The sequence below is a fragment of the Pteropus medius genome, unplaced genomic scaffold (genome assembly GCF_902729225.1).
Source record: "Pteropus medius unplaced genomic scaffold, Ma_sr-lr_union100, whole genome shotgun sequence".
Classification (NCBI taxonomy): Eukaryota; Metazoa; Chordata; class Mammalia; order Chiroptera; family Pteropodidae; genus Pteropus; species Pteropus medius.
Window position 1 is genome coordinate 4,553,981 of NW_024343732.1, and position 24,655 is coordinate 4,578,635.

At 55.3% G+C, this 24,655-nt stretch overlaps 3 protein-coding genes across 11 annotated transcripts in view; 1 reads left to right on the plus strand and 2 right to left on the minus strand.

The window, feature by feature from the left end:
* The first annotated feature begins 19 nt into the window (after positions 1-19).
* On the plus strand, positions 20-13,298 carry FHIP2B (FHF complex subunit HOOK interacting protein 2B). Its single transcript, XM_039868016.1, has 17 exons — positions 20-148; positions 3,950-4,028; positions 6,085-6,254; positions 6,804-6,908; positions 6,997-7,119; positions 7,338-7,547; positions 7,653-7,849; positions 8,198-8,306; positions 8,512-8,588; positions 8,939-9,128; positions 9,657-9,802; positions 9,898-10,026; positions 10,187-10,277; positions 10,471-10,614; positions 10,974-11,114; positions 11,328-11,428; positions 11,652-13,298. The coding sequence occupies exons 1-17, from the start codon at positions 104-106 to the stop codon at positions 11,788-11,790; spliced, it is 2,196 nt and encodes a 731-aa protein (XP_039723950.1). The 5' UTR covers positions 20-103; the 3' UTR covers positions 11,791-13,298.
* Positions 13,299-14,010: 712 nt separating this feature from the next.
* On the minus strand, positions 14,011-17,456 carry NUDT18 (nudix hydrolase 18). Its single transcript, XM_039868029.1, has 3 exons — positions 17,103-17,456; positions 15,976-16,189; positions 14,011-15,750 (listed from the first exon to the last, which is right to left on the minus strand). The coding sequence occupies exons 1-3, from the start codon at positions 17,439-17,441 to the stop codon at positions 15,155-15,157; spliced, it is 1,149 nt and encodes a 382-aa protein (XP_039723963.1). The 5' UTR covers positions 17,442-17,456; the 3' UTR covers positions 14,011-15,154.
* A 4,725-nt stretch (positions 17,457-22,181) lies between these two features.
* The window catches only part of HR (HR lysine demethylase and nuclear receptor corepressor), a 17,460-nt gene continuing 14,986 nt past the window's right edge, over positions 22,182-24,655 (minus strand). For 7 of the 9 annotated variants that reach the window (XM_039868032.1, XM_039868030.1, XM_039868031.1 and 4 more), the window contains 3 exons: positions 23,303-23,467; positions 22,769-22,897; positions 22,182-22,579 (listed from right to left, as the gene is read on the minus strand). In XM_039868032.1, coding sequence (XP_039723966.1) covers positions 22,517-22,579; positions 22,769-22,897; positions 23,303-23,467 — 357 coding nt within the window. In that variant the 3' untranslated portion in view covers positions 22,182-22,516. The remainder of the gene's footprint in view (positions 22,580-22,768; positions 22,898-23,302; positions 23,468-24,655) is intronic. The other 2 variants (XM_039868039.1, XM_039868038.1) reach the window with 1 other exon arrangement.

The window sequence follows — 24,655 nt, forward strand, 5'->3', positions numbered from 1 at the left end:
GGCCGCCCCTGCGCCCGGAGCTCCGCCGCCGCCGCCGCCGCGCCGCCCGGGAGCCGGGAGCCGGGAGCCGGGAGCGGAGCAGAGCGGAGCGGCGGGCGCCATCATGCTGAGCCGGCTCGGGGCGCTGCTGCAGGAGGCCGTGGGCGCGGTGAGGCCGGGGCGGCCGGGGCGGGGCCGGTGGGCGGGCGGAGGGCGGTGGGCGCGGGCCGCCCGGGGGAGGGGACCCCCACCGGGCCACGGCGCCCTCTCCGGCCTCCCCGCGCCGTCCGGTCGCGCCCTCCCGCACTGCCCTCCGTGCTTCCAGTTGCTTCTTTCCCAGACCGCTCCATTTCCTGACCGTTCTCCCCTGCTTCCTGTTTCTTTTTCCTGCTCCCCAGTCTCTTCCGAGTCCCTGCTCTTCTGTGTCGCGGTGCTCCCTTGTCACCCAATAGTTTCTTGGCCAAATTCCCCCAAGTCCCCACCCCCGTCCTCTGTTTGTCTCCCTCCCGCTCGCTGCTCCTCCCTTCTGGTCCCCTGGGCTTAAAAACAACCACCCCTTCCCTCCCTCGGAGCCCCCACAGCACTCCAAGACCTTCTTCAGGCCCAGCGTGTTCTCACCCTCCACTTGGGCAGTGCGGGGCCTAACTGGCCAAGTCCCCAGGAAGGGGACACACAGTCTGGGGTGGGTGGGCCCTCGCCCAGGAAGCAGCCTTCTGCAGGTTTCCAGCCTGTAATCTCACAGTGCAGGAGCATTGAGTCAGGGGAGGCCAGCTGTGCGTGGTAGGGCCTGGAGCAGCCCTCTGGGGAAGAGTATATGGATTTCTGACATTCCCTGGAGTTTGTGTTTTTGCCGTTTTCTCTCGGGGGTGAAGGCTGGGCAGAGGTGGGCACTTCATTTAGTAAGATAAAAGTGCAGTTTAGATAGGGTAGCCAGAGGCCCTGTAACTTAACCCTGCCAAGAATCTGTCTGTAAAGTTAATTCTTTTGTCTCAGTATAAACCCTTTCCAAATTGATCAGTTTATCAGATTTTCTCAGGAGAAACAACTTTGGATTCCCTTCCTCCCCCTCCACCCCCCATCAGAGCTTATTATGAATGAGAACAGTCTCAGCCTTAAGCAAACTTATGAACAAAGTGAAAAGCTTCTGTTTCTTGCACATCTGCCCCACCTGCCCCCAGCGCTGCCCTCCCCAGATGGCCAGGGACCTGGGACCATCCCACCTGGGGAGGAATTCCATATGATCTCTCCTTCCCCTCCTCCTTGTCCCCAATCAAGACAGCCATCATCTTTGAAAGTGATCTGACAAACTACTTCATACCTTTCAGGGAGAGCTCCATACCCAAGGGGAGGTGATTGACAGACAAGACCTTCGCCTTAAGAAGTGAATTTCTAATGCCTCCAATGCAAGAATTTCACTATCAGAGGCTGGAGTTGATATTGGTGGTCAAAGGAGATAATTTCAGGCAGGCGATCTCTCAGGCTCCTCAGTGTATAGCCTATAGGCAGTACCCTAGAAGTTTGACTGGCCCCGCGTGGATTGTTGGGAAGGGTGGGAACCCCTCTTTTCCTCTGTACCCCTGCAGCGTGGGCATAGGTCTTCCCCCTGGCTAAGTCATCAGGTTAAGACCCCAGCAAGTTGTTTGACTTCTTAAGGAGAAAGCGTGCTTTTCCTGCTCTCTTCTGACAAAATAGAATAGCAATCCTTACCTTCAGAAGGAAATTATCTGGTACAATTTCTTTGGTTTGGAGTTAGAGTAGCTAGTAATAGACTCAGGCAGTGATTAGCTCCCTACTTTCTTCTCTCTAATGGTCTGTTTTGGCTAACCTGCGTTCTCCTGTTTCTTCTATTCTTCCTGTATTCCTTTTTTTCTTTGTTTCCTTTCTTTTTCTTTATTATTATTATTATTATTATTATTATTATTATTGTTATTATTATTGTTATTATTATTATTTTTGGTTTAAGCCCAGCTCAAGGTTTTCGGAGACTATAAATGAATTTTGAGGCTTGATGAGCCCCCATCACAGACTTGTTTGATAATTGTAGTGTTGGCCAACGGTCAGGGGCTTTCCAAATACAGGGAACTATGGAAAGGTGTGTTAAGGAGCTTACTGAGCTTTTTAGTAAATATTAATGAGTAGTCACCATGTGCGTGGCCCTTTAGGGGCAAGCAGAGATTCTACAATAATAGTATCACATAGAATGTGATAAGATACGGTCACACCACATACACAGTGTGTCTGGAATGACTGTGGGAGATGTCCCTCTGGCAAGGGCCCTGGTCCCCACAACTGATTTTGAAAGACAAGATTGCCTGGGCAGCCAAGGCAATGGGAAGTGTGTCCTGGCCTCTGCTTCCGCGTTATTGCTTCTTTCCTCGTCGTAATGGCCTTCTAAGCATTCTTCTTGCCTTTGTTTCCTACGCACAACTTCCAGGTGACTTCCTAAAACACCGCCCGGAAAATGTCACTGACCTGCTGCTCCCCATTGCCTACAAAAAAAATATTCAGACTTCTCGTCTTGGCGTTCAAAGCTCCGTATACTCACTCGTCAATCCATTCTTGCCCAAGACACACTTTGCAGAGTGCCTTCTGCAGGAAATGTCATCTCTAGTTGTTGAAATCTGACCCAGTTCTTCAAGTTTTAGTTCCGGCATGACATGAGTAAAGCCTTCTCTGTTCTAGCCTGTTGGAAATTACCCCTCTTTTCCTAGAGGTCACTTTCCACCTCTCCTGTGTCGTCACAGTACTTCCTGTAGTTGAGTTAGTGATTCAGTGCGGTTTTGTATTCTCTTCTCCTTTGTGGCACTGTACTGCCTGTGGCATCCAGCATAGTGTCCTGTATGTAGTAGGCACTCAGAAGATACTTCTTGAATAGATTAAAGGAGATAACGCAGTTCTCTGCAATAAAGCATGAAGTTAGAGGGAGATGCATCCAGGATCCCTGGAGAGGGCTTGGTGGAGCTGGTGGCCTCAGTGGGACCTCACTGGGGACTGTTAGGATCTAGACAAGTGTAGGGGGCACAGGGCATCTTGGGCAGAGGAGTGGCCTGAGCAAAGACCAAATGGTAGAAATAAATGTCTGTGGGGAGGGACTGTGCATTTTTGTGCATTTTTCTCTTGCAAACATTTGCTCTGCAAGGAAAGAGAAGAAATGCCCTTTTTTGGGAGAAGTGTTCAGGGAAAGTGGTTGTTATCAGTTCAAGGTCAGTTCCAACAAGACCGTGGAGATGGAAAGAGCACTTCTGGAAATGGCGGCGGGGTGCGGGGAGGAAGGTGGCATTTAGGGCTTGCTCATAGAGTCAGAATCCCCCAGGGCCAAGAGAAGGAGCTAGAGGAGGCATGGATGGGAGCAGAGCTAGCTAAGGAGGAGTTAGGGCTGCACAGCCTGCAGCCTTGGCCCAAAGCTGCACTCCCATTACAAGTAAAGCTCTTTCTTAATATTATGCTAACGTTACCCATCTGGCTGAACTGAGCCTGTCATGGCCTTGAACACAGCTTTTCACAGAGTCTCAGATTCAGAAGGACCTGAAAGTTTCGTCTTTACCACATGTTCCATCTCTGTCTTGCTTTTGTTGTTTTGGGGATACCCCCCGTTTTCCTCTGTGTACCTCCACTGTAGCATAACTATGTTGCATTGAAATGATCTGTTTCTGTCTGTTTACTGCACCAACATTCTTCACTCCTCTGGGACAGGGATTGTGGCATCATGACATGTGGCAGGAGTACAGCATTTCCAGGAGAGGGGGTTCTGGGGAGAAGTGCCAGGAGGTTGTTGGCAAGATATGGAGACAGTGCGGACGTGCTTCCTATACATGTGTTACTCTTCCTTTTGAGAATTCGGGATCACAGTGCCTCCTCCAGGGCCTCGCACTGACCCGACACTTAGTAGATGGTAGAATGTCTGTTCCGATGAGTGCCGGTAGCAGCGGAGCCCGTGATCACGCAGTCTGTGTCTCTGCTCTCTCTGCAGCGGGAGCCCAGCATTGACCTGCTGGAGGCGTTCGTGGAGCACTGGAAGGGTATCACGCACTACTACATCGAAAGCACAGGTGGGGCCTGGTCTCCCCTGCAGGGAACTGGGAAGAAGGTATGGGCAGAGTCACCATGTAGCTCAGAGGCACGTATGTCCTGGGGAAGGTGACATCTGCTTCCTAGGAGTTCAGAGTGTGGGCTGGCCCTACTCTGACCTTTTGCGAGATGAGGGATGTGAGGTGGGAGTGGGGACAAGGAGGTTGGGGGTCTCACTGGCCTACCCTGCAAGGCAGAGATTGAGCTCCATCGCCTTCAGCTTCCAGGTGGGTACAGCGTCCAGGCCTTCAGTCTTCAAGTGCCTGTATCGGGGGCTTACTGATGAATGGTAAAGAAATTGAACAAATTCCTCCTTTCCCTAAGCCAACTTGGAGGACATTTCCCTTGTAGAGTCAGGGGTAGGAGGAGGACAAAAACATAAAACATGCCTCGGTTCTTCTCCCAGCCTGACACCCCAGAGAGCCAAAGCCTTGAGGTATCTGGGCCCATCAGTCTCGCTCCCTGGGGGCGAAATCTGATTGGCTGCTCTGTAGTCAGTGAGCTGATATTGGCGGATGCACACTGGTTGTCAGGTAACCCTGTGCTGGGTCCTTAGCTTTCACTTCCTGGAGTTCAGACTGGGGTTGAGTCCAGCCTACAGCTTTCCTAAAGACTTTATTTCTAGGCCGAGCTCACGCAAGAAATTAGAAAGTGGCTTTGACTACTCTGAGGGACCCTCTGAACCTTCTGTTAGACAGGGTTCCTCAGTTTTGGCACTGGACATTTGGACTGGCTCGCTCTTTGTTGTGGGGGTGCATTGTAGTATATTTAGCAGCAACTCTGGCCTCTACCCACCAGAGGCCAGTAGCTCCCCGTCCTCATTGTGACAACCGTAAATGTTTCTCCAGACATTGCCAAATGTCCCCGGGGTGAGGGGTGCAAAATCGCCCCCCAGTTGAGAATGACTACTTTAGACTGATGATCTCTCTTCTTTTTCAATGACATATAATTGACATATGACACTATATTAGTTTTCAGTTATACAACATATTGATTCAATATAGAGATAGATTGCAAAATAATCACAATAAGTCTAGTTAACAATCACCACATAGTTACAATTTTTTTCTTGTGATGAGAACTTTTAAGATCTACTTCCTTAGCAATTTTTAACTATACAATCCAGTATTATTAACTATACCCACCATGCTGCACATTACCTCCCCAGGCCCGATTTTATAACTGGAAGTTTGTACCTTTAGACTGATTTTAGATCTTGACAGAGAGCCCCAATCCATCAGGAGAGTAGGAAGAGATCCAGAGCTGACCCAAGTCTGCCTGGGGCTTCGCGGGGGCCCAATCCCTTGATTTCCCTACATAGAAGTGGGCAGTCCCTACACCAGAGGTAGGCGGTAGATGATGCAGGCTACCTCACTGAAGAGCCCCGTGTGTTCACGAAAACTAGGGGGTGCTCCAAGGCCTGTCTCAGAGTACTAAAACTTAAAAAAAATTCCTCCACCCACTGCAGCTCTGCCTAAGAAATCCCCACAGGCCACCTTCTCCATCAGGACCTCTACACGGTACAGCAGGTTTGAGTCCAAACACTTGGTCGTGCACAGATTATTTTTTCCTGCTTTTTAAGAAACAGAGTATTGCCTTCTATGAATGTGAAAGGGACAGAAACAGGCTTCAGGAGGTTATCTGTCAGGAAGCTGCTAGAAGACAGCTTCTAAATTATACGACAGACCCTTGAGCCCACAGATTCTCACTCAGGCCCAGAGCTGGCCTGCAGCCCTAGCAAAGATCCTTCTGTAGGCCCCAGGGTTTGGAGAAAAAAATGATGCTCTTCCCTCTGATAAAGCACTGGGGCATGTACACATTCTCAGTTGTATCCTGGGCCTTGTTCTATGTCTTCTGTGTTTTTAAATATGAAGGCATCAACTGTGAACTTCCATTTCCACCAGCCTTTGAAGCAGACTGTTAACCTGGCCTCACTCTAGGTTGCCCTCAGCCACCCCAGCTCCAGGCCCCACCAGCTTGACCCCATGGAGCCAGAGTGCCATCTTCCCCCCACTCACCGTTTTACCTAAATCTCAGATGAAAACACCCCAGCCAAGAAGACGGACATTCCCTGGCGGCTGAAGCAGATGCTGGACATCCTGGTGTACGAGGAGCGGCAGCAGGCAGCGGGCGAGGCCGGGCCCTGCCTCGAGTACCTGCTGCAGCACAAGATCCTAGAAACCCTGTGCACCCTGGGCAAAGCCGAGGTAGGCGGGGCCTCGGGGCCTCTGGAACCTTCTGTGCAAGCCAGGCCCCTGAGTTCCAGGCTCTTCCACCTGTGTGCTCCTCCTAGTCCTGACACTGGGGCAGGGAGCGTTAGGGGCGATGGAGGGGCAGGGGCACTGGGGCCGGCTGACCTAGCACTCCCCCGATGTCTCCTTGCTTATCTGTTTTAGTGTCTCATGCTCGCTGTCGTTGAGGTTGAGGAAAGGCTCCCTGTCATTCAGTCGGCAGAGATGTGCTGAGGACCAGCCAAGTGCCAGGTTGTGTCCCAGCTGCTGGGGACACAGCAGTGATTAAGACGAAGGAGCCTGCATGTAGGGTTTTCAGTTAATGACAAGGTTATGGAGAAAGAGAAAGCAGGACAGGGAGCTGGCAGCGCAGACGAGGCCAGTTTCAGCAGTGGGGAGGAGGCTCACAGCGAAGGTGCCCTCTGAGCAGCGAGGAGGGGAGGAATTGCGTGGGGGTGGGGGGCAGCGCTCCAGGTGGGGCCACAGCTTCCTCTCCTGACAGGCATTCTGTTCCCTGACCCGCAGTACCCGCCAGGCATGCGGCAGCAGGTGTTCCAGTTCTTCAGCAAGGTGCTGGCCCAGGTGCAGCACCCCCTCCTGCATTACCTCAATGTCCACAGGCCTGTGCAGGTGAGGGGCCTAAGAGGTGTCTGGGGGTAAAACCTCCTCTCTTCTCTGCCACTCTTGCCTCTCCGTTTCTGTCCTGCTCCCCTTCCAGAAACTTCTCCGGCTTGGTGGGACAGTTCCCGGATCCCTCACAGAAAAGGAGGAGGTGCAGTTCACCACCGTCCTCTGCTCCAAGATCCAGCAGGATCCAGCCCTGCTCACCTACATCCTGGAAGTGAGCGCCTCCTTGGGGAACAGGACGGGAGGGCCCAGACCCAGGGCAAGCCCCTTGGAGGAAGCAGAGGTAGCGTGGGTCACTAGGGAGGCACTCGGGCGACTTCCCCTCCAGCCCCGTGCCGAGGCCCTGACAGCCAGCACATCCTGCACATCCCAAGGGGGCAGCATGGGGAATGGACTCCACCACCACCTGGCCCCATCCAGCCTCCGTTGTAGGGTAAAAAGACTGTCACTAGGAAGAAGGCATCCAGAGAACCCACCGCCCTGCCTCAAGAGCCAGCGAGCCCCCACAACAGGGCTCCCGACAGGGGTTCCTGTGGGGCCTGGGGCTTGACAGCCCCGCTGCCTGCTGAGACTGAGGAGCCTGATGGAGGAATTGGGGAGAGCAACCTGATCACCTCCCTGACTGGCTTGTGCAAGAGCAAGGTGATCGCCACTGAGAAGGCCTGTGCTGGGGTTGGGGGCCGGGTTGCTCAGAGAAGACCTGGGGGCTCAGGTGCATGCCCCTGAAGTTGTACCCCTGTCCCCTAGAAAGGTCGGGTGGCCTTGAAGGCCCAGGAGAACCTGCTGCTCCTGGTGAGCGTGGCTTCCCAGGCAGCCGCCACCTACCTGGTGCAGAGCAGCCCCTGTTGCCCTGTGATCGTTGAGCACCTTTGCCAGCTGTACCAGTCCATGCCCACCCTTCTGGACCCTGCAGACGTTGCTGCTTTGGAAGGTATCAGCTGGAGGTAGGTGCTTGGCCAGGGAAGGCGAGGCTGCATCTTCAGGGGCTGGAAGCCCTGCGTGTCCTCTGGTAGCCAGCTCTTCTTGTTTTCCAGGAGGGATGGGGACCCCTGCTGGCCACCCTTTTCCAGAGGTTACAGCCTGTCCCAAGGGCCTTCTCACCCTCCAGGGAAGCCTCACTTTTGCTTCTGTCCACAGAGCCCCCAGTAAAACTGACCACCTCGCCCCACCCCCCGCCCATGTCCCTGCCCTGCCCCAGAGATTCCGGGGCCTAGGAGGAAGGGCTCAGCTCCTGGAACAGAGCAGAGCAGAGCAGAGGCAGGCCTCACAGCGCCTCCCTCAACCCCCCGCAGGTTACCCAGTGCCCCGTCTGATGAGGCTTCCTTCCCTGGCAAAGAGGCCTTGGCTGCCTTTCTGGGGTGGTTCGATTACTGCGACCAGCTCATCATGGAGGCACACACGGTAAGGAGAGCGTTCCCTGCTTCGCACTGCTCCCTTCGCTGTCTCCACCTCAAGGACTGAGTGGGTCTCCCAGGAGCCAGGCAGAGCCCTGGGTTAGCCGGGACCCTGTCCCTGTTGTCTTGGACGCTGTGCAAAGATAGTTATTTCTCAGCGGAAAACTGTCGCCGAAGGTAAGTATGTTTAAGACATGCTTTTTGGCGCCCAGGTGTTTGCGGATGCCTTGGCAAAGGCTGTGGCTGAGAAGTTATTTGTGGAGATTCTGCAGCCCCAGCTCCTGCACGTGTAAGTCTGCGTCCAGTCCCCTCAGATGAGGCCATGGTCTGGATCGAGCCACCCACCCCACCTGCCCCATCCTGTCCTTATGGCCAGGGAACTCCTTGAGTAAGTGAGCCTGTGGGCTCCATCAGTTCATGTTGGCCAGGCCTTGTCCCCCAATACACATGGCTCAGAGCTGTTGTGAGCTAGCAAAGGCCTCTGCCCTGGACCCCAGGACCTCAGGATGGATGGGAGTGAGCAGGGAGACACTAGCCAGAGAAGGTAACCAGAAAGGGGTTCTGCCACCCCCACACTCGTCCAGTCTCTGTTTGTCTGGCCTCCCCGCCCCCACCTGGCTCAGTGCTCTCTCCTCATAGGTCCGAGCAGAGCATCCTCACCACCACCGCCTTGCTCACGGCCCTGCTGCGCCAGCTCCGCTCCCCTGCGCTGCTTCGAGAGGCTGTGGCTTTCCTCCTGGGCACGGAGCAGCGGCCTGCAGTCCCTGGGGACAGCCCCTGCACTCTGCGCACTCACCTTGTCAGGCACTGTGACCACCTCTCTGATGAGGTGAGGAGGGAGGGCCCTCAGCAGCACTCGCTGCCATCCCACCCCTGCCAAAGAGATTTCCATTTTCACTAGCTTTCCAGGTGGTTCTGCCTTTGAAACATTGAAACACTCCCCTCAACCCTAAAACAGTGATGCAGCAACTGGTGACTAGACTGCTTTGTCACACGGTCATTTTCCGTGATCATATACTTGTGATGGCACTCTGTATTTTGCTTTTATATTCATTGGGCTTGTTTCAGGCTTACAGCCACTCTGTGAAGTAGCTGAGGCCGATATTCCATTTATCGGACATGGAAACTGAGGCAAAGAGAAGCCAACTGTCATGCCCGATATTGCTCACCGAATTAGTAATGGAACTGGGACCAGCCGGATTTCCGATTCCCATGCCAACACCCATTCACACCTCCCAAAACCTGCCAAGGAGGGGACCCTTTCTAGGGGCACTTCCCCTGTCTGGGTGAACAACTCCTAGGCATAGCCAGAAGCTGGGGCAGGAAGGGACATCCCGCTGGCCCCTTCTTGCCCCAGATCAGCATTGCCACGCTGCGGCTGTTTGAGGAGCTGCTCCAGAAGCCCCATGAGCAAATCATCCACAGTCTGATCCTGTGCCACCTCGAGGGCCGCCTGTATGTGGTCCGGGGCTCACCGGAGCCTGAGAGCTATGAGGACACCCTGTAAGTGAAACCCAGGCCCCACCCCAGCCCTCAGCACCCCCCCTCTCACTCTTTCGTTGGTTCATTGGTGTCACACATGTGTGCCCTGGCCACAGAGACCTGGAGGAGGACCCCTACTTCACAGATGGCCTCCTCAATGCTGGCTTTCAGCCCTCTGCCAAGCACCCCCCAGCCCCTGCCACCAACTCAGATGGCAAAACGGCAGTGACTGAAATTGTCAACAGGTAGGGGGCAGGTCAGCAAGTCTGAGCCACTTGAGTCTTTCTGCCTTTAGCCGTAGCCCTGATGAGGTGCAGGGCAGGAGGTGTTTCCTCTGGGAGGGGGTGGAACAGGGCAGGCAGGGCACCAGGGGAGGCCCGCCACACCGAGGTTTCTGCCTCTCAGCTTCCTCTGCCTCGTGCCTGAGGAAGCCAAGACCTCAGCCTTCCTGGAAGACACTGGATATGACACATATGTCCACGATGCTTACGGACTGGTGAGTGTTGAGGCCTCTGCCAACACCCACTTCTCTCCCCTTAAAGCTGTGAGATTGATAACTCTACCTGTTGCCTCCTTGAGCTCTGCCCAAGATGCTCCTAGCTCTAGCCAAGAGCCCTGAGCCCACCTCCCGTGCGGTCCCCTCTGTGTGCTGACCACGGGCCTCCCCCTAACTCTCTCTCCTGTTTCAGTTCCAGGAGTGCAGCTCCCGAGTTGCCCCCTGGGGCTGGCCCCTGGCACTCACACCCCTGGACCCCCATGAGCCCGAGCGGCCTTTCTTTGAGGGTCACTTCCTCCGAATGCTGTTTGACCGCATGTCCCGCATCTTGGAACAGGTAGCCAATAGGACTGGGCCCAGCCAGAGGGTGCGGGCTCACAGGAGCACCCCAGGTGGGTGCCTTTGGAGTCCTTCAGGAGAGCAGGGCTTGACCACAGGGGTCAAGTCGTATTCGGTTCTTCAGCTCCACACCACCCCCACCCCCCAACTTTCGCCAGGCGAGAAGCCCGGTCTCGCCTCTGCTCCACGCCCCCTAACATGTTATGGCCCTCAGCCCCAGGGGATCCATGACACACACACATCACGTGAGTCTCTCACCCCCGCACACGTTCACACTGGCCAGGCGCCTTTCCGGGGGTGTGCAAAAATGCTCACCGCCCCCTGCAACCCTCAGCTTGTCCACCGTGTTCCCTGCAGCCATACAGCCTGAACCTGCAAGTGACCTCAGTCCTGTCTCGGCTCGCCCTCTTCCCCCACCCCCTTATCCACGAGTACCTCCTGGACCCCTACATCAACCTGGCCCCTGGCTGCAGGAGCCTATTCTCTGTGCTCGTCCGGGTAAGGATGCCTGGCCGAGGGTATGTGCCAGTGGTGGGGCAGGGAGGGAGGGGAACAGGACAGGGTGGTCGGGGGCTGCAGGAGTGGGGACCCTTGCCAGCACCAGGGGAAGCACAGATACCACACTGAGATACAGCGGATACAGATACAGCAGAGCCACCCCACTGGAGTGTCCCTGGTCCCCACCTCAGTCTTCTCTTGTTCTTCCTCTAGGTAATTGGGGACTTGATGCAGAGAATTCAGAGGGTACCCCAGTTCCCAGGAAAACTGCTCCTGGTGCGCAAGCAGCTGATGGGTCAGGTCCCTGGGGAGCAGTAAGTAACCAAGGGGAGTGGGTACCTGGCGAAGAGCCCTGGCTGGGAGGGCGGAATGCTTCAGGGCAGGGAGATGCCAGGCCAGGGCGCAGAGGACCCCTTGCTGAGCTCTGTCCTCACTCAGAGGGGGTCTGCTACTGGGTTATGCCTCGGTGACACTGGGACGTCACACTGGGGGCACACCTCGTGCCTCCCAGCCATGACCCTGTGCTCTCTCCCTTAGGTTGGACCACCAGACCCTCCTCCAGGGTGTGGTAGTCCTGGAGGAATTCTGCAAGGAGCTGGCTGCCATTGCTTTCGTCAAGTTCCCGCCCCATGGTCCTCACCTGTGCCTCTCTCCGCCTCCGGAAGGGCATGTCTGAGCCAGGAGCATGACGGGAGGGGAGGCTCCTGTCCTCCCCTCTGCCCAGGAGCTGCCTTTTGCCTGGCACAGCCGCCACCACTCTTCTCCCAGGTGGGGGCTTGGCTCCATCTCCTCTGTATCCAGGGACCTCTGCCTCTGGAGGCCTGGGCTTTAGCTCCCAGGATACCTCAGACACCCTTCCTTGTCAGCTACACCAGGCTGGGCTTCAGGAAGTGGGTCTCCAAGGTACCAAAAGCCAAGAAGCAAAAGAGGGGACCTCCCAGGCAGCATGGTATCCTTGAGGCCTTCCCAGGGAAGCTCTGTGATGGCCAAGTGAGCACCTGAACCAAGACTCTCCTGTGTTCTGTGTCTGTCACCTGCTCTACGGGCCATTTGTGGCGTGGGCCAAGACTTGTGACTCAGTTCAAGGGCACAATGCGGAGTGAGCTGATGGCTCCGAGGCCGGTCAGAACCGTAGGTCAGAAAGATGTAGACATGGGAGCCCTGTCACTGTCACCCTAGGTACCATAGATGCCGCTGAAACTTGACCTTTCTTCTTCCTGCTTCCTTGACTTAACCTTTGGGGAAGGGGCAGTAGATGGCAGGGTAGCCCTCTCTGCCTGCCTGGTCTTCCCGGACACTGTTGCAAAATCCCCAACCGTCTCATGGCAAATGGCCAAAGCATGCTCCGCGCCCAGGCGGGGGCAGCTGCTAATGAGAACCTTGATGCAACTGCACTGGGGCGGGAGAGGGCCCGGAGAGCTGGGGCTGGGCGCCAGGCTCCAGCTCCAGCTGGTTTCTCTCTCTGGCGCCTTCTGAACCCGTCTCAGCAGGTCCACGACACCTGGGCAGAGGGACTCAGAGACGGGGGAAGGCCAGGCCCAGTGTTCTCAATGGACTGCTCTTCCAGGGGAGCAAGGGAGCTCAGGGTACAGATGAGGCCTGGATGCCCACCTGACTGCAGGCGCCCAAGGCCTGGCAGAGCGGGACTGGGGCACAGACAGCAATCCTGATGCTCTTCTCCCCGCATGCCCTCGGAGGCTGGGACTGCTACCCCACCCGGCCTGAATCTGTCTCGACCTGCAGGAACACACAGGCGGCGCCAGGCATTACCTCAGCAGGACTGCAGTTGCTGGCTTTGCTCCTGGGCAGGGAGGAGCAGGCCAGAGCCCCTTTCGCTTCCTTTTCCTGCCCATGCCGCTTCTAGGAGCCAGCTGCAGGTTGCCAAGAGGTGACATGAAAGAGGAGCAAACTCAGTGACCTCTACCTCTCCCGCATTCCTCCAAGCTGGGGAGGACTTGAACCGCTGCTCTGAAAGACCGCGTATGTGCGTGCATGTGCGTGTGCGCATGTGCGTGTGGTGTGAGACGGGAGCAGAGCTCAGTGGGCAAACTGGGTCTGGACTCTTCAATTCAGAAAATGTTCAAGCATCCAGGAATCACAGACACTCCCCGCTTCGATGCACTTTGGCATTCTCACGGTGTCCCCCAGACACCACGGCAATAAATGGTGTGGTTTGCGTGGACACTGCTGCCCTGTCCTTCTCCATCCTTCGTGTCCTTCCGCCCAGGGCTCCACTGCTAATTCGGGCCCATCTTCCTCCCCAGGGAAGACAAATTAAGTTCCTTTTTCAGCACTGGGGTGGAGGGGGTGGGGTGGTGGTAAACAGAGACAGGCTCTGGCAGAGCAAATCTGATGTTCCTCAGCGCTTGCCAGGAACAGCCTCTCCTGGCAACACTGTTTCTGCTCAGCTTGCCCACGACTGAGGGCTGAGTAGCCTCAGAGACACCATGAGGGTGTAGGCCGTCTGGAGCATCTGTATGCAACTTTCATTTTCAGGTGCTTAGGTCGTGCGTTGTACAACTACTTTAGTGAACAGTGGGCCTGATAGTTTAAAACTCTCACTCTAAATGTATGTGGAGATCCTCTGAGGGGGTCACCAAAAGTGTGCTAGGGCAGAGCGAGCTGAAGACTCAAGAGGGGTGGTCAATGGTTCTCACCTCAGCGCATGTTAGAATCACTTAGTTGGCTTTTTAAAATACCAACTCCCTGGCCCCATTCTTCACGAGTTAAATTAGTATCTCTAGGGGTGACCCAGAGTTGTTTTTAAAGCTCTCCAGGTGATTCGAATGGGCACCCAGGGTTGAAAACCACTGTAAGCTAAATAATGGGAGCAAAGACCATTGACCATTGGTGTGGATATGGCCCGGTGGGTCCCTAAGACAGAAGTGAACCAGAGTGAAAGGGTTTGGTTTCCTTACTGGGAAGATATTTGTCCTCAGAGGGGACAGGATTCCTACCATAGCTACAGAGTCCAGAAAGACAAGATGGTGGCCACGAAAGGCAAAGGTAGGGTAGGAAGTGGCTTGAGGTTACCTTCGTCCTTCATCGCTCAAAAGGGAAGCCCAATCAAGTGTTTTCCGGCTCCAAATCAGAAATCTGGACTTCAGATGCAGTGAGGAGAACACACCATATTTTCTTTGTTCATTTCCTTTGGTTTTCTCTTAAATTTCAATAAAGTTCTTTCTTTAAACAATTTCTACCATGATTCAGCTGGGCTGAGGGAAGATGAAGACAGGGTTTCCATCTGGTTTGGGTTGTGACGCGAGAGGGGTCATTCGCAGAGTTCAAGGAGAAGGAAACCGAGGCAGGGGCAGCTCTTACAGCTCCTCCCCCACCAGGGGCTCCCCCTGGCATTCTCAAGGCTCAAACCTTGAAAGGAGTGTGCTCACTTCCTACCTGGCAAGCAAAATGAAGAGGGCCCCAGAGGGCTGGAGATAGGCTGTGGCGGACAGAGGGAAGCCTGCCTGCCCCCGTCGCCCCATACCCAGCTGGCTGGCCCTTGCAGCATCGGCTTGCTGTCTGGGAAGGCCTGGGTGACTGTTGGTGGGACAAGGGAGGAGCTTCTCTTTTGAGGGCAGTCCCCTCTTCCTGCTCACTTCCCACAGAGACATTTAGGCAGGGAGGCAAAGTAAGCAACACTGGTTTACGCAGCAAAGTCCATTCCCTTGCAGCGACCTCCCCAGCACCCGCTTCATGTTTGAAGTGCCTGAGAATCCAGATTTAGGGCTTTACCAAGGTGGGGCAGGGGGCATGGAAAATGATGAGAAGATGCTGTCTTTGGTCCAGAAAGCTCTAATATCCCCTTAGGAAGCACTGCCTTGAGCTCTGGACTCCTTGCTCGGTTAAAGGCACTGTCCCTTTTGGTGCAATGTAGGGACCTGCTCCACGGTGAAGAGATGGAAGTCCTCATGAGCAGGAGAACTGCCCTGCTGCTAGTGCAACAGGATCCCTGATTGCTAACCTGCCTCCCTCAGAGGGTGGCAAAGCCACCATGGTGGAGGGAGCACAGATTCCCAACTCCTTGCACCGATGGCACCTTCCTATCTGTTGACCGGGACAACAGATGACTCCTGAAGCCTCTGTAAGAGCTGGCTTTGTAGGTCTTCCTCCATCACCTTCCACCAAAAGAAGCTCTCACCCCGAACCTTTGGGGGCTCATTTTGGATACCTGGGTTTCGAAAAGCCACTGTCACCAGCACATTCAGGCAGATGCCATCGGTATGGTCTTTGCCCAGGTGCTGTAGTCCAAGCAACCCCTTGGTCTCCACTGCCAAGTGGTGCAAGGTCAGACATTCCTGTAGCAGCCGCAGGACAGCCATCTTGATGCCACCCCTCTGCTCCATGGGGTTAAAGCCACAGGCAGTGATGGGCAAGTGAGGCATCCCCACCGTGCCCACCAACACCCACACTGTTTGGACACTGGTAAAGGTGGCCACGAGCCGCTGGCAGACCAGACGGCAGGGAAGCTCTTGGGGCAGAACAAGAGGGTGCCTGGCCTGCTTGCAGTACTGGGCAGCCAGCTCCATCAAGTGCAGAATGTCATGGGCCCTCAGAGGAGTGGGCAAGGAGGTTCGTGGGTACCAGCCAGCCTGCAGGGATTCCGCATCTGCCTCCTTGGAAGTCTTGAGAACTCCACCTGGGGGAGGTGTGGGGAACAGGGTGGGGAAAAGGGTCTGTGCTGAGAGAAGTGCTGGGCCTGGCAGAGTCAAAAGCTACCCAACCATTCTAGCCCTGACCCTCAGGCTGGAATCTGCAGATGCCAGACTTGGACCAGCCAGAATAGGAGCTCATCTCACTGGAAGTCATGCTGGGGAAAGGTGTCAATTGCCCCCTGCCAATGCTGCCACCAGGTGGGCCATACCTGTGGGGCGAGCGAGGAACACGAAGCGGATCCAGGAGGGGCCCCGCTCCTCCACAGACAGCAAAGTCAGAGGCTCACAATGCAGCCCAGCCTCCTCCTTCACCTCCCGCTGCAGTGCCTCCACAATGGTCTCTCCGGGCTCCATTCTCCCCGCGGGTAGGTACCATGACCCATGGCACTCTCTCTTGGCCTCCTGGATTAGCAGCACCTCATCCTGAAGAGAGAAAGGATCCTCACCCCCACACAGCCAGGCAGGAAGCTCCAAAGGAGCAGCACAGCCAGCAACTTTCCCTTGCCCTGGGGCCAGAAATCTCAAACACAGTTGCCTAGTACCCGCTTCCTGGTGGACACTGTCAGACCGTTGAGCTCTCCCAGGGACTGACCCTTGTGTGGATGCCAGATACCCCTCTCTGCAATTCATGCTTTTGCATTCAGACTTCCATCTCAGAAAGAGGGTAAGATTCCTGGGAGCTGCCTCAGGGCCTGGGGATCAGGCCCCACTGTGGGGGTTGCCAAGTTGTCTGCACTGTCTATCACTGTATCTCTCGCTTCCCCTCCTGGTTTACAAACTGCTTGTGGCCTTTTCTCTCACTGGAATCTAGGTTTTGAAACATGCCCCCACCCTATACAACTCCTACCTTTGGCCCTGGCCCCTTCTAGTTGTCGTTACAACAACTTGTACAGGGACCAGCGCCAAAAAGAGCATCACACAGGGGTGAGAAGATCCGGGTGTTAAGTGCAGGCTGCATCATTACTGTCCAAGGGACTCTGGGGAGATCTCTGCAGCACTGGACAGATCTTTAAGAGGGCACACTCTACAACATTGGGCACTATGCTAGATTCTGGGGAAAGGAAGGAGAATTAAGACAGTCCCCCCACTTTAAGGAACTGAGGCCCAGTATGATAAGATAAACAGGCTCCTGGCCTCAGTTTCCTCCTCTGTACATCGGACAGTCGTAGGGTTGGGCCGCGCGAGGCTCATATGTCAGTGTAAGTGCAAGTGCTTTGCAAAACTAGGAAGCGCCACCCACAAAGAAGCGATGGCTGCTGCCGGTAGGTCCTCTGTCCCCACGGGGCTGGCTGCGCGCTCCGTCACCCGGGCAAGGGGCCGGCGGGTGGACGCTCACCTGCTCGTTGAGGCACACGGCCAGCACCACGTAGCAGACGTTCCTCCGCAGCCGCACCGGCGCCGGCGGCTCCCCGGTCGGCTCCGAGTCACAGCTCTGCACGCATAGCCCCCGGCCTTCCAGCACCGCCGCCAGCTCCCCCGCCAGGCCTTCCCAGGCCATCGGGTTCCTTGGGAGGCGGCAGCCGTGTCCCGCAAACCCGCCTAGCCGGGCGGGGTGCGACCCGCGCAGCCCGCGGTGCTTCGTCCCCTCCCCCGCGTACTCGCGCTGGGCATGCTCGCGAACGTGGAAGCTGCGGCCGAGCCCCGGCCGCTGATAGGCTGCGCGTCCCCGCAGCATGCCCGGATTGGCTGGCTGGTCACCGCGGGGCGGGACCAGTCTGTAACGCGGCCAGGCTCCCTTCCCCGCCGAGCGGACCCCGCCCAGCTTCGGCTTCTGGGTGCGTTGCTCCTGGCTCTTTACCGGCACCTCCAGCCGCCAGCCTTGCTAATTTCTCCAGCGCGCACATGTCCGCACCGGTTCCGATGGTTACGTCATCCGGCCTGCAGGCTGCGGAGCGCCACCGTAGCCAGCGACAGTGGCATCACAACAAACCCAATAACGTCACAGAGGCCCGGGGCCGAGGCTGGGACCCGCTGTCCAGCTTTGGTCATAAACATATCACTTCATTGACCGAAATGATCACTTCCCAAATAACCTCTTTCTTTCACTAAAAATGTACCGAATGTCATTGTAGCAGGGAGAACTTAGCTCTTGCCTTGGAGGAGATTCTGATCAAGTTGGGGAAGTAGACATAGACGATAATAAAAAGTCAGCTCAGGATTATAAACCAAGTGCTAAATGATTGGTTTGGCCAAGGAGGTGTCACAGGTTTCAGAGGAGGGAGGGAGCAGGGCTGGGATGGTCAAGGTGTGGCTGGTGGTGGGAGGAGGGGATTTGGGTCAGAGAGGGGGCCTGGGATCAGCGGACATAGCCCTCATCAGTGTCCTGGCCCCTGCCCACCGCATTTCCCAGTAGTTTCAGGGTCCTCTCCCCTGCAGACTGAGAACTCTGCCAGGGCAGGGGCCGGGTCCTGCTCCTTCATCTCTTGCCCCCACACCCAGCTGGCTCAGCCAACCACATCGAGAGCAGGGTGTGGGTTTTGGAGAGCTCCTGCTTCTCTCCCAGCTTGACCTTTCCTCCTCAGAGCTTCCTTTAACCTCCTCTCAGGACAGGAAGGCAGGGCCAGTTGGAGTGGAACTGTGAAGTCAGCCAAGTCTGGGCTCCTCATCCTCAGTTAGGTCTCCCCTTTCCCTCCTGCTGGCTTTGTGCATCTCCCTTTTGAGGGGACAGTGGTTTGGTGGAACAGACAAAGCATGGACTTGGAACCAGATGCCAGGCCTCTGCTCACTGGCTGGCTCTGTGTTCCTGGATAAGTTGTGGACCTCAGTTTCCTCACATAGAGAGTAGGCTCACAATAGCTGTTCCTTCACAGGGTTGTTGGGAATGTGAGACATGGGAGAAGCTCTGTGATGTCTGCATAGGTCACCATCACCAGGCAGGCCACCAAGCCCCTGGCTGGGCCCTCCTGGCCACAGCATGTGTTGCTACCACACGAAGGCCCACTTTTATGAAATGTGCCCTCAGGGCTGCCATGGACCCAGACTTTACCCTTGGGAATTCCAGCCACAGCAGATCAGCCTCCTTAGGCCCTTCTTACACGCTGAACTGACTGTGAGTTCCCCAGAAGCAGGGCCTTGTATTAGGCCGTGGGGTCCCCAGTGGTCCCACAGTCCTTTTGGAGGCACTTGATGAATATTGTCGTCCCCAGCCCCAGACCCCCCCACCTCCCAAACCACTGAACTCACAGGGCTAAGAGTCAGGGACCCCAGGACTACAAAAGCAGCTTGTCAACACAGGTGCCAAAAGGTGTGTGTGTGTGTGTGTGTGTGTGTGTGTGTGTGTTTACCCCCCAGTTTTCTCATCTGTGAAGTGGGGATAACATTGGTCCCAGACTCCTTTCTGCCTCCCAGGGACGATTTGAGAGAGAATGAGGTCATGTCTGGGCAGGGCTCAGAAAGCCTCAGAGGCAGCCTGAGATAAACACCAGACAGCCTGACTGCCTGGAAGTGCAAAGACTGCAACAAACCGTGGCTCCACTCCCCCCATTATCACTCCTCTCCTGTGAAGTGGACCTAATCACCCCTGTGGTGAGAAGCACATGAGGCAACGTGAAAGCCATGAAAGCCGCTTGTAAACTCTGAAGGGCGGCACAGGCAGGGCCCTGGCGGGGGTGGACCAGCCCTTCCGGAGAGCCGAGGGAGACAACAGAAAACACACTTTCTTAAGGCTTTCGGAGGAAGATTGCACACACCAAACTGAGGCAGGAAAGTCCCTGAGACAGACGGGAAAAGTTGAGGCAGGGTCAGGGCCGAGAGGGAAACCTCCAGAACCAGAAACAAAGAAAGGTTTCTGTGCACGTGCACCTCCATCCCCAGAAAAGGAAAAGCACTGGCTGGTGGGGGTGGCCGTGCATGGGGTGCACGGGAGTGTCCATGCAGTACAGCACCCATGGGAGCAAAGCCCAAGCCAGCCATTTTGGGGCCCATAGGCCTGTACGTGCATGTGAGCACCTGTGCAGGAAGGCAGCATAGGCAACCTCGGAAACGGGCAGGGATGGGCAGGCAGGGTGGGGCCAGGGTGTCTGTGATGCTAGAGGCCATCCCAGAGCAACAAACTCTGTCCCTTGTCAAAGTGGGAAGGGCAAGGAGGGCACTAGCCCCAGGTACAGGGAGGAAGAGGTCTGGTTTCAGTGTGGACTCTGCCACTAGCTTGCTGAGTAACCCTGGGGAAGCCACATCTACTGTGTAACATGTAGGCACAGGTGGATCCGGAAACAGAACTGACATTAGTGGGAAACCAGTGGAATCCCAATAAAGTCTGTTGCTTAGTTAATAGTGTTGTATTAAAATCAATTTCTTAGTTTCGATCACTGTGCATGGTTACGTGCCATATTAACATGAGAAGCTGGATGAGGGGTAGCTGGGACTATCCGTACTATCTTTGTGACTCAACTATAAATCTACAATCATTTCAAAATTAAAGGTCTAAAAAATGTACTTTATAAGAAAAAAGAGGAAGGTGACATTGGATATACACACTTGAGGTCACTTTCAGCTCTGAAGGTTGTGCCTTTGGGCCATCTGCGCCAGTGAGAGGGGCTGCAGGAGAAGCTGGACAGAGAGGGTGCCAGGAGAAGCAGAGGCCCGAAGGGCAGGACTGGTCTGGGGCAAGGAGCCAGCCGAGCCTCCATAAGGAGGAAGGCCTTGAACTGAGTCTCAGGGCCAGTCCCCACCTAGACTGGCTTCATTTCTGGTCCAGTCCTGGGACATTTGGTCCACTTGCTGTTTGCAAGGAGTCAGACCCAGCATGCCCTTGGAGAGTGCTGGGACCCACCATGGAAAGGGAGGCAGAAGGGAGGTGTGTGGGAGAAGAAAGAGGCCTAGCGATGGGGCCATCCCCATCTTCCCACGGGAAAGACTGTGTTTGGGGTTCTGGGGTGACATCAGGACATGGCTATATAAGATAAAGTGTAGGTAGCAATGGGTCACTCAGTGCTACTTGGAACGTGATCGGCTGTGAAGTCCCTGTATTGGAAGGAGGACAGAGAAGACAACAAACCCACCCACAAAGGCCATTAAGCCCTAAAACCATAATATAAATGAGGCAGCTGGAGTCAGGACACTTGGTTCAAACCCCAATTCCGCCACTAAAACTGCAGTATGACCTTGGGTGACTCGCTTACCCCCAGCCTTCCTGCTTCCTCTTCTGTATAATGGAAATAAATAATATCTACCTCAAAATCATGATAAAGGATTGAGATCCGTTAAACGAAAACAGTGACACAGTAAAGTGTAGGCGTTCCTTACTTTTTTCTTTTTCTTTTTCTAGCCCATGAAAAAAATGAAAATAATTTAGCTTTGCAAACAATAGTTTTTTTTTGTTTTTAAATGAGGGATGGTTATGTAAATCATGGCAAAGCCACGTAACAGAATGTAAGCAGCCATTTAAAATGAAGGTTAGGTAACAACATAGAAAATGATCACAACGGCATTAAAAGAAATAAACCCTTGGAGAAAAATACTGGAAGGAAATACACCAAAATACTATTAGTGTTTGGGTTAGAGATGAGTGGAGGTGGGCTTACGGTGACTTTTTCTTATTTACTAAGTGTTCTGAAAGTATATTAAATTTATAATAAAAAAGTTTATTTCATTAAAAAAAAACATTTCCCGAACCACCGCAGAACAATTAGGTATGACGAGCAGGAGCGTGTTGGGGCTGAGATGTACTCAGGCAGGGGAGCAGGCAGAGCCACACCAGAGGGCCGTGGGGATGGGGAGGGGTTGCTGACTGTCTCAGGCAGCTGGCCAAGCCCAGGGCAAGGCCTCTTCTGGGCCATGCTCCCGGAGCTCCAGGTCAGGTCAGACAGGAGAGATGGGCTATCCTGGAGTTTTCGGGGAAGAGTGGGGCTTGGCCACCTTGCTGCTGCGTCCCAGGGCTCTGCCTTGCCTAGCATCCTCAGGGGCAGCGCCCTGGAAGGCTCCGCTCCGTATACTCCTCAGTGGGAGGGAGGGACCCAGGTCCAGGGAAGAAGAGCTGGCAGAGATGTTTGAGGCCCCTGTCACAATGGCCCCAGCTCCTGCCCACCCCATTTCATTTCCATTTCTCCCCTCCCTCCCCAGTCCTCATGGCCTGCAGGAGCAGAGCCAACCACACTGGCAGCTTTCACAAAACAACAGACTTTAATGGAAAATAGAAAGGAGGGAGGCTAGAGAAGGGAGCAAGGACAGGGCATTGTCCCTGTCGTTCTCTCCAGCCAAGCCTGGGCATTGTCTCGAGGCCATCCCTTCCCTACACGTCACAGCTCCCCGGCAAGCGGGCGGGACTTCAGTGGCCCCTTGTCCAACATGCCTGCAGTGCAATGGGTGCCTGGAGCCCCATGAGGAGGTGGGTAGTGTAACAGAGCTCAGGTGGGACAGTAGGGGATGAGGCAGCAGAAGAAGGTGTTGCTTAAGCCAGAAGGATTCCCTAAGTCCCCCAAGGAAGGGCTGTTTGTCACCTGGGTTGGGGGGCAGGGGTTGGAGGGAGTCGGTCACCTCCAATGTGGGCCTGGTACCAAGGAGAGGGGCACAGGGGTAGAGCAGGTACCAGCCTGCGAAGAACAGGTATGAACTTCGATGGCACTGTGGTTGCTGGCTTTAGAGCCCAGGTCGGGGGTGGGGAATGGGGTGCCCTTTAGTGCCCAGAGTGGTGTCTGTGGGATTGACCAAAAGTCTCCACGTTCCCAGTGTCATTCACTGCTAAAGCTGTGTCTGAGCTGAGCACCTGGTCTACCTGCCCCCCCACTCCTACCCCGGACACCTGGGATCCCCTTATTTAGCCTCCTGTAATGTTCCCACAGCCACTTTCACTGCTTGGAACACAGCCCAGTCCATCTAGGAGAAAGAGAGAAGACAAGGAGTTTACAGTCACATTCCTGTGCTCTCCCCACCAAAAAGGACACCCTTCCTGGGCCCGGGCTGGCTGCTTGCTTAGCACAGAGCTAGATCTGCTATGCCACTCCAGCTGTGCCACAGAGGGACTTGGGGCAGCACACCCAGCCTCCCGGTCAGTGTTACACTCACCTGAGCATAAAGCAGGCGGTGGTCAGAAGGAAGACTAGGTCCCTGGTGGCAGAGCTGAGTGGAGAGGGCAGAGGTCTCAGGGGACAGGAAGTGCTGAGTGACGCTCACTGTGCTTACCAAGCCCTGCACCTGTGCCAGAGAGGAAGTGGGCAGGAGGGTCAGCGGAGACTCGGGATCACACAACCCCCCTACCCGGCTGGGCTCTCAGATCTACTTCCCATAATGACCTCATCCAGCTCTCAGAGAACAGAGGCCTTGGATCCGGCACCAGCACCCCAAAGGGTGTGGTCAAAACCAGGCCAAGGGGATGCCAGAGATGGCACAGGCCACGCTGGCATCCGAGGACCCAGCGCCCAGTTCAAGACTGCTCAGCTTCTCTTCCCTACAATGGGAGTGTGGCTTCCTGCCCGGCCTAGCTCTCCAGGTCTTGAGAGGGACAAAAATATAACAGGCAGAGGAATGCTGTATCACTATGCTGTTGTTCTTGTGACATTCTGAGCTCACAGCAGAGCCCCTGGCCCACTGGGGGAGCACCTGGTGGGGAGCCCCGGCGGGCACCAGCACAGCCTCTCCGGGGGCCTGCAGCAGGGTCCAGCAGCTCACACCCCACTCCTCCCGCAGGCGGCGCCGCAGCCCTGCGTCCAGGTAGCAGCTGCCTGGGGCGCCAGGCTCCAGGTTGCCTGCCCCAGCCGGACACACCTCAAAGAAGAGAAGTGGGAATGAGCCAGGGAGAGAGGCAAGGGCGAGGCTACAGGAGGACGGGACATGGACTTTCCAAAGGCCAAGGGCACAGGAAAGAGGTGAAGTGGTCAAGTCTTGAAGGGCAGGAAGGAAAGGACATAGGACGGCGAGAAAGGGGCTGGGTGGTAAGGGGCTGGGGCCCCTCAGGTTGGCAGATCAGAGATTTGGCTGGAAGGAGCTTAGAGGAAAGGATTAAGGGCTCCGAGGCTGGGGTCTAAATCCGCGCTTTTCCTGAGGCCAGATGCTTTGAATAGCTTCTGCGTCCCTTGCCCTGGGCCTTCTGCTCTCTTGCTCAAATGTACCCCTTTCTCCAGAACCCAGGAACACATCCTGCAGAGTACCAACTCGTGAACTTTCTATACCAGCAGCTCTTAACTTAGAGTCCTGCAAATGTCCCAGATAGTGAGCTAATTATAGTCGGATAGGAGGCTGTATGTTCCTGAGGAGACAATCCAAACTCTTCTAAGATCCCTGATCCAGAAGAGGCAAGGCCATACAGCTCTGATTCTCAGTGGATGGGTGGGTTTGCCTGTCCAGGCCAAGGCCTCTTAAGCAGGCCGAGCTATGAGAGATTTTCACCAGCTCAAACAGAGCGGGAAGCACCTTGGGCAGACAGGGACTGGCAGAGGCAACAGGAAGAGATACCCAAGGAATACCTGAGGAGGTGAATGACAGCATCGTGACCAACTGGCCACCAGCGAAATCCACTCCTTCAGCTAGGACCTCAACAATTGTCCCCAGGCTTAGGGCTCAGGGATCTAAGACTGGGCCATGGGGAGAGGGGAGGCTGGTGAGCCAGGTGGACCCTAGGGTAGCCCCAGGCCAGTCCTAAGGTTCCTTTGCCCGGAAGTTCAAGTCCATCCTGGAGCTAGAGCAGTGTTTCCCAGGCCACCCATTAAGAGTACGCCCCTCAGACCTTCCCCATGAGTCATGGGGTTTGGCCGTATGGGACTGCCCACATCGGGCCACACCCAGACTAGACAGGGCCATGCGTGTATGAAGGGATGCTTCTGTCTGCTCCCCTCTGAGTGTTCCGGCATCTGTGGGCGCATCTACAGATCTATGTGTGTCTGTCAGTGTGTCTGTAGAGGTGCATGCCTGCGGGAAAGAGGACAGTGGTGGACAGCCATGCTGACATCTGCATGC

Coding starts and splice junctions, on each gene's coding strand:
- NUDT18 (XM_039868029.1), bottom strand. CDS start 17,441: ATGCTGCGGGGACGCGCAGCCTATCAGCGGCCGGGGCTCGGCCGCAGC. Junction 16,190..17,102: donor CCGTGTGCCTCAACGAGCAG/GTGAGCGTCCAC, acceptor TTCTCTCTTCAG/GATGAGGTGCTGCTAATCCA. Junction 15,751..15,975: donor GTTCCTCGCTCGCCCCACAG/GTATGGCCCACC, acceptor CACCTCCCCCAG/GTGGAGTTCTCAAGACTTCC.
- FHIP2B (XM_039868016.1), top strand. CDS start 104: ATGCTGAGCCGGCTCGGGGCGCTGCTGCAGGAGGCCGTGGGCGCG. Junction 149..3,949: donor TGCAGGAGGCCGTGGGCGCG/GTGAGGCCGGGG, acceptor CTCTCTCTGCAG/CGGGAGCCCAGCATTGACCT. Junction 9,129..9,656: donor GTGACCACCTCTCTGATGAG/GTGAGGAGGGAG, acceptor TTCTTGCCCCAG/ATCAGCATTGCCACGCTGCG.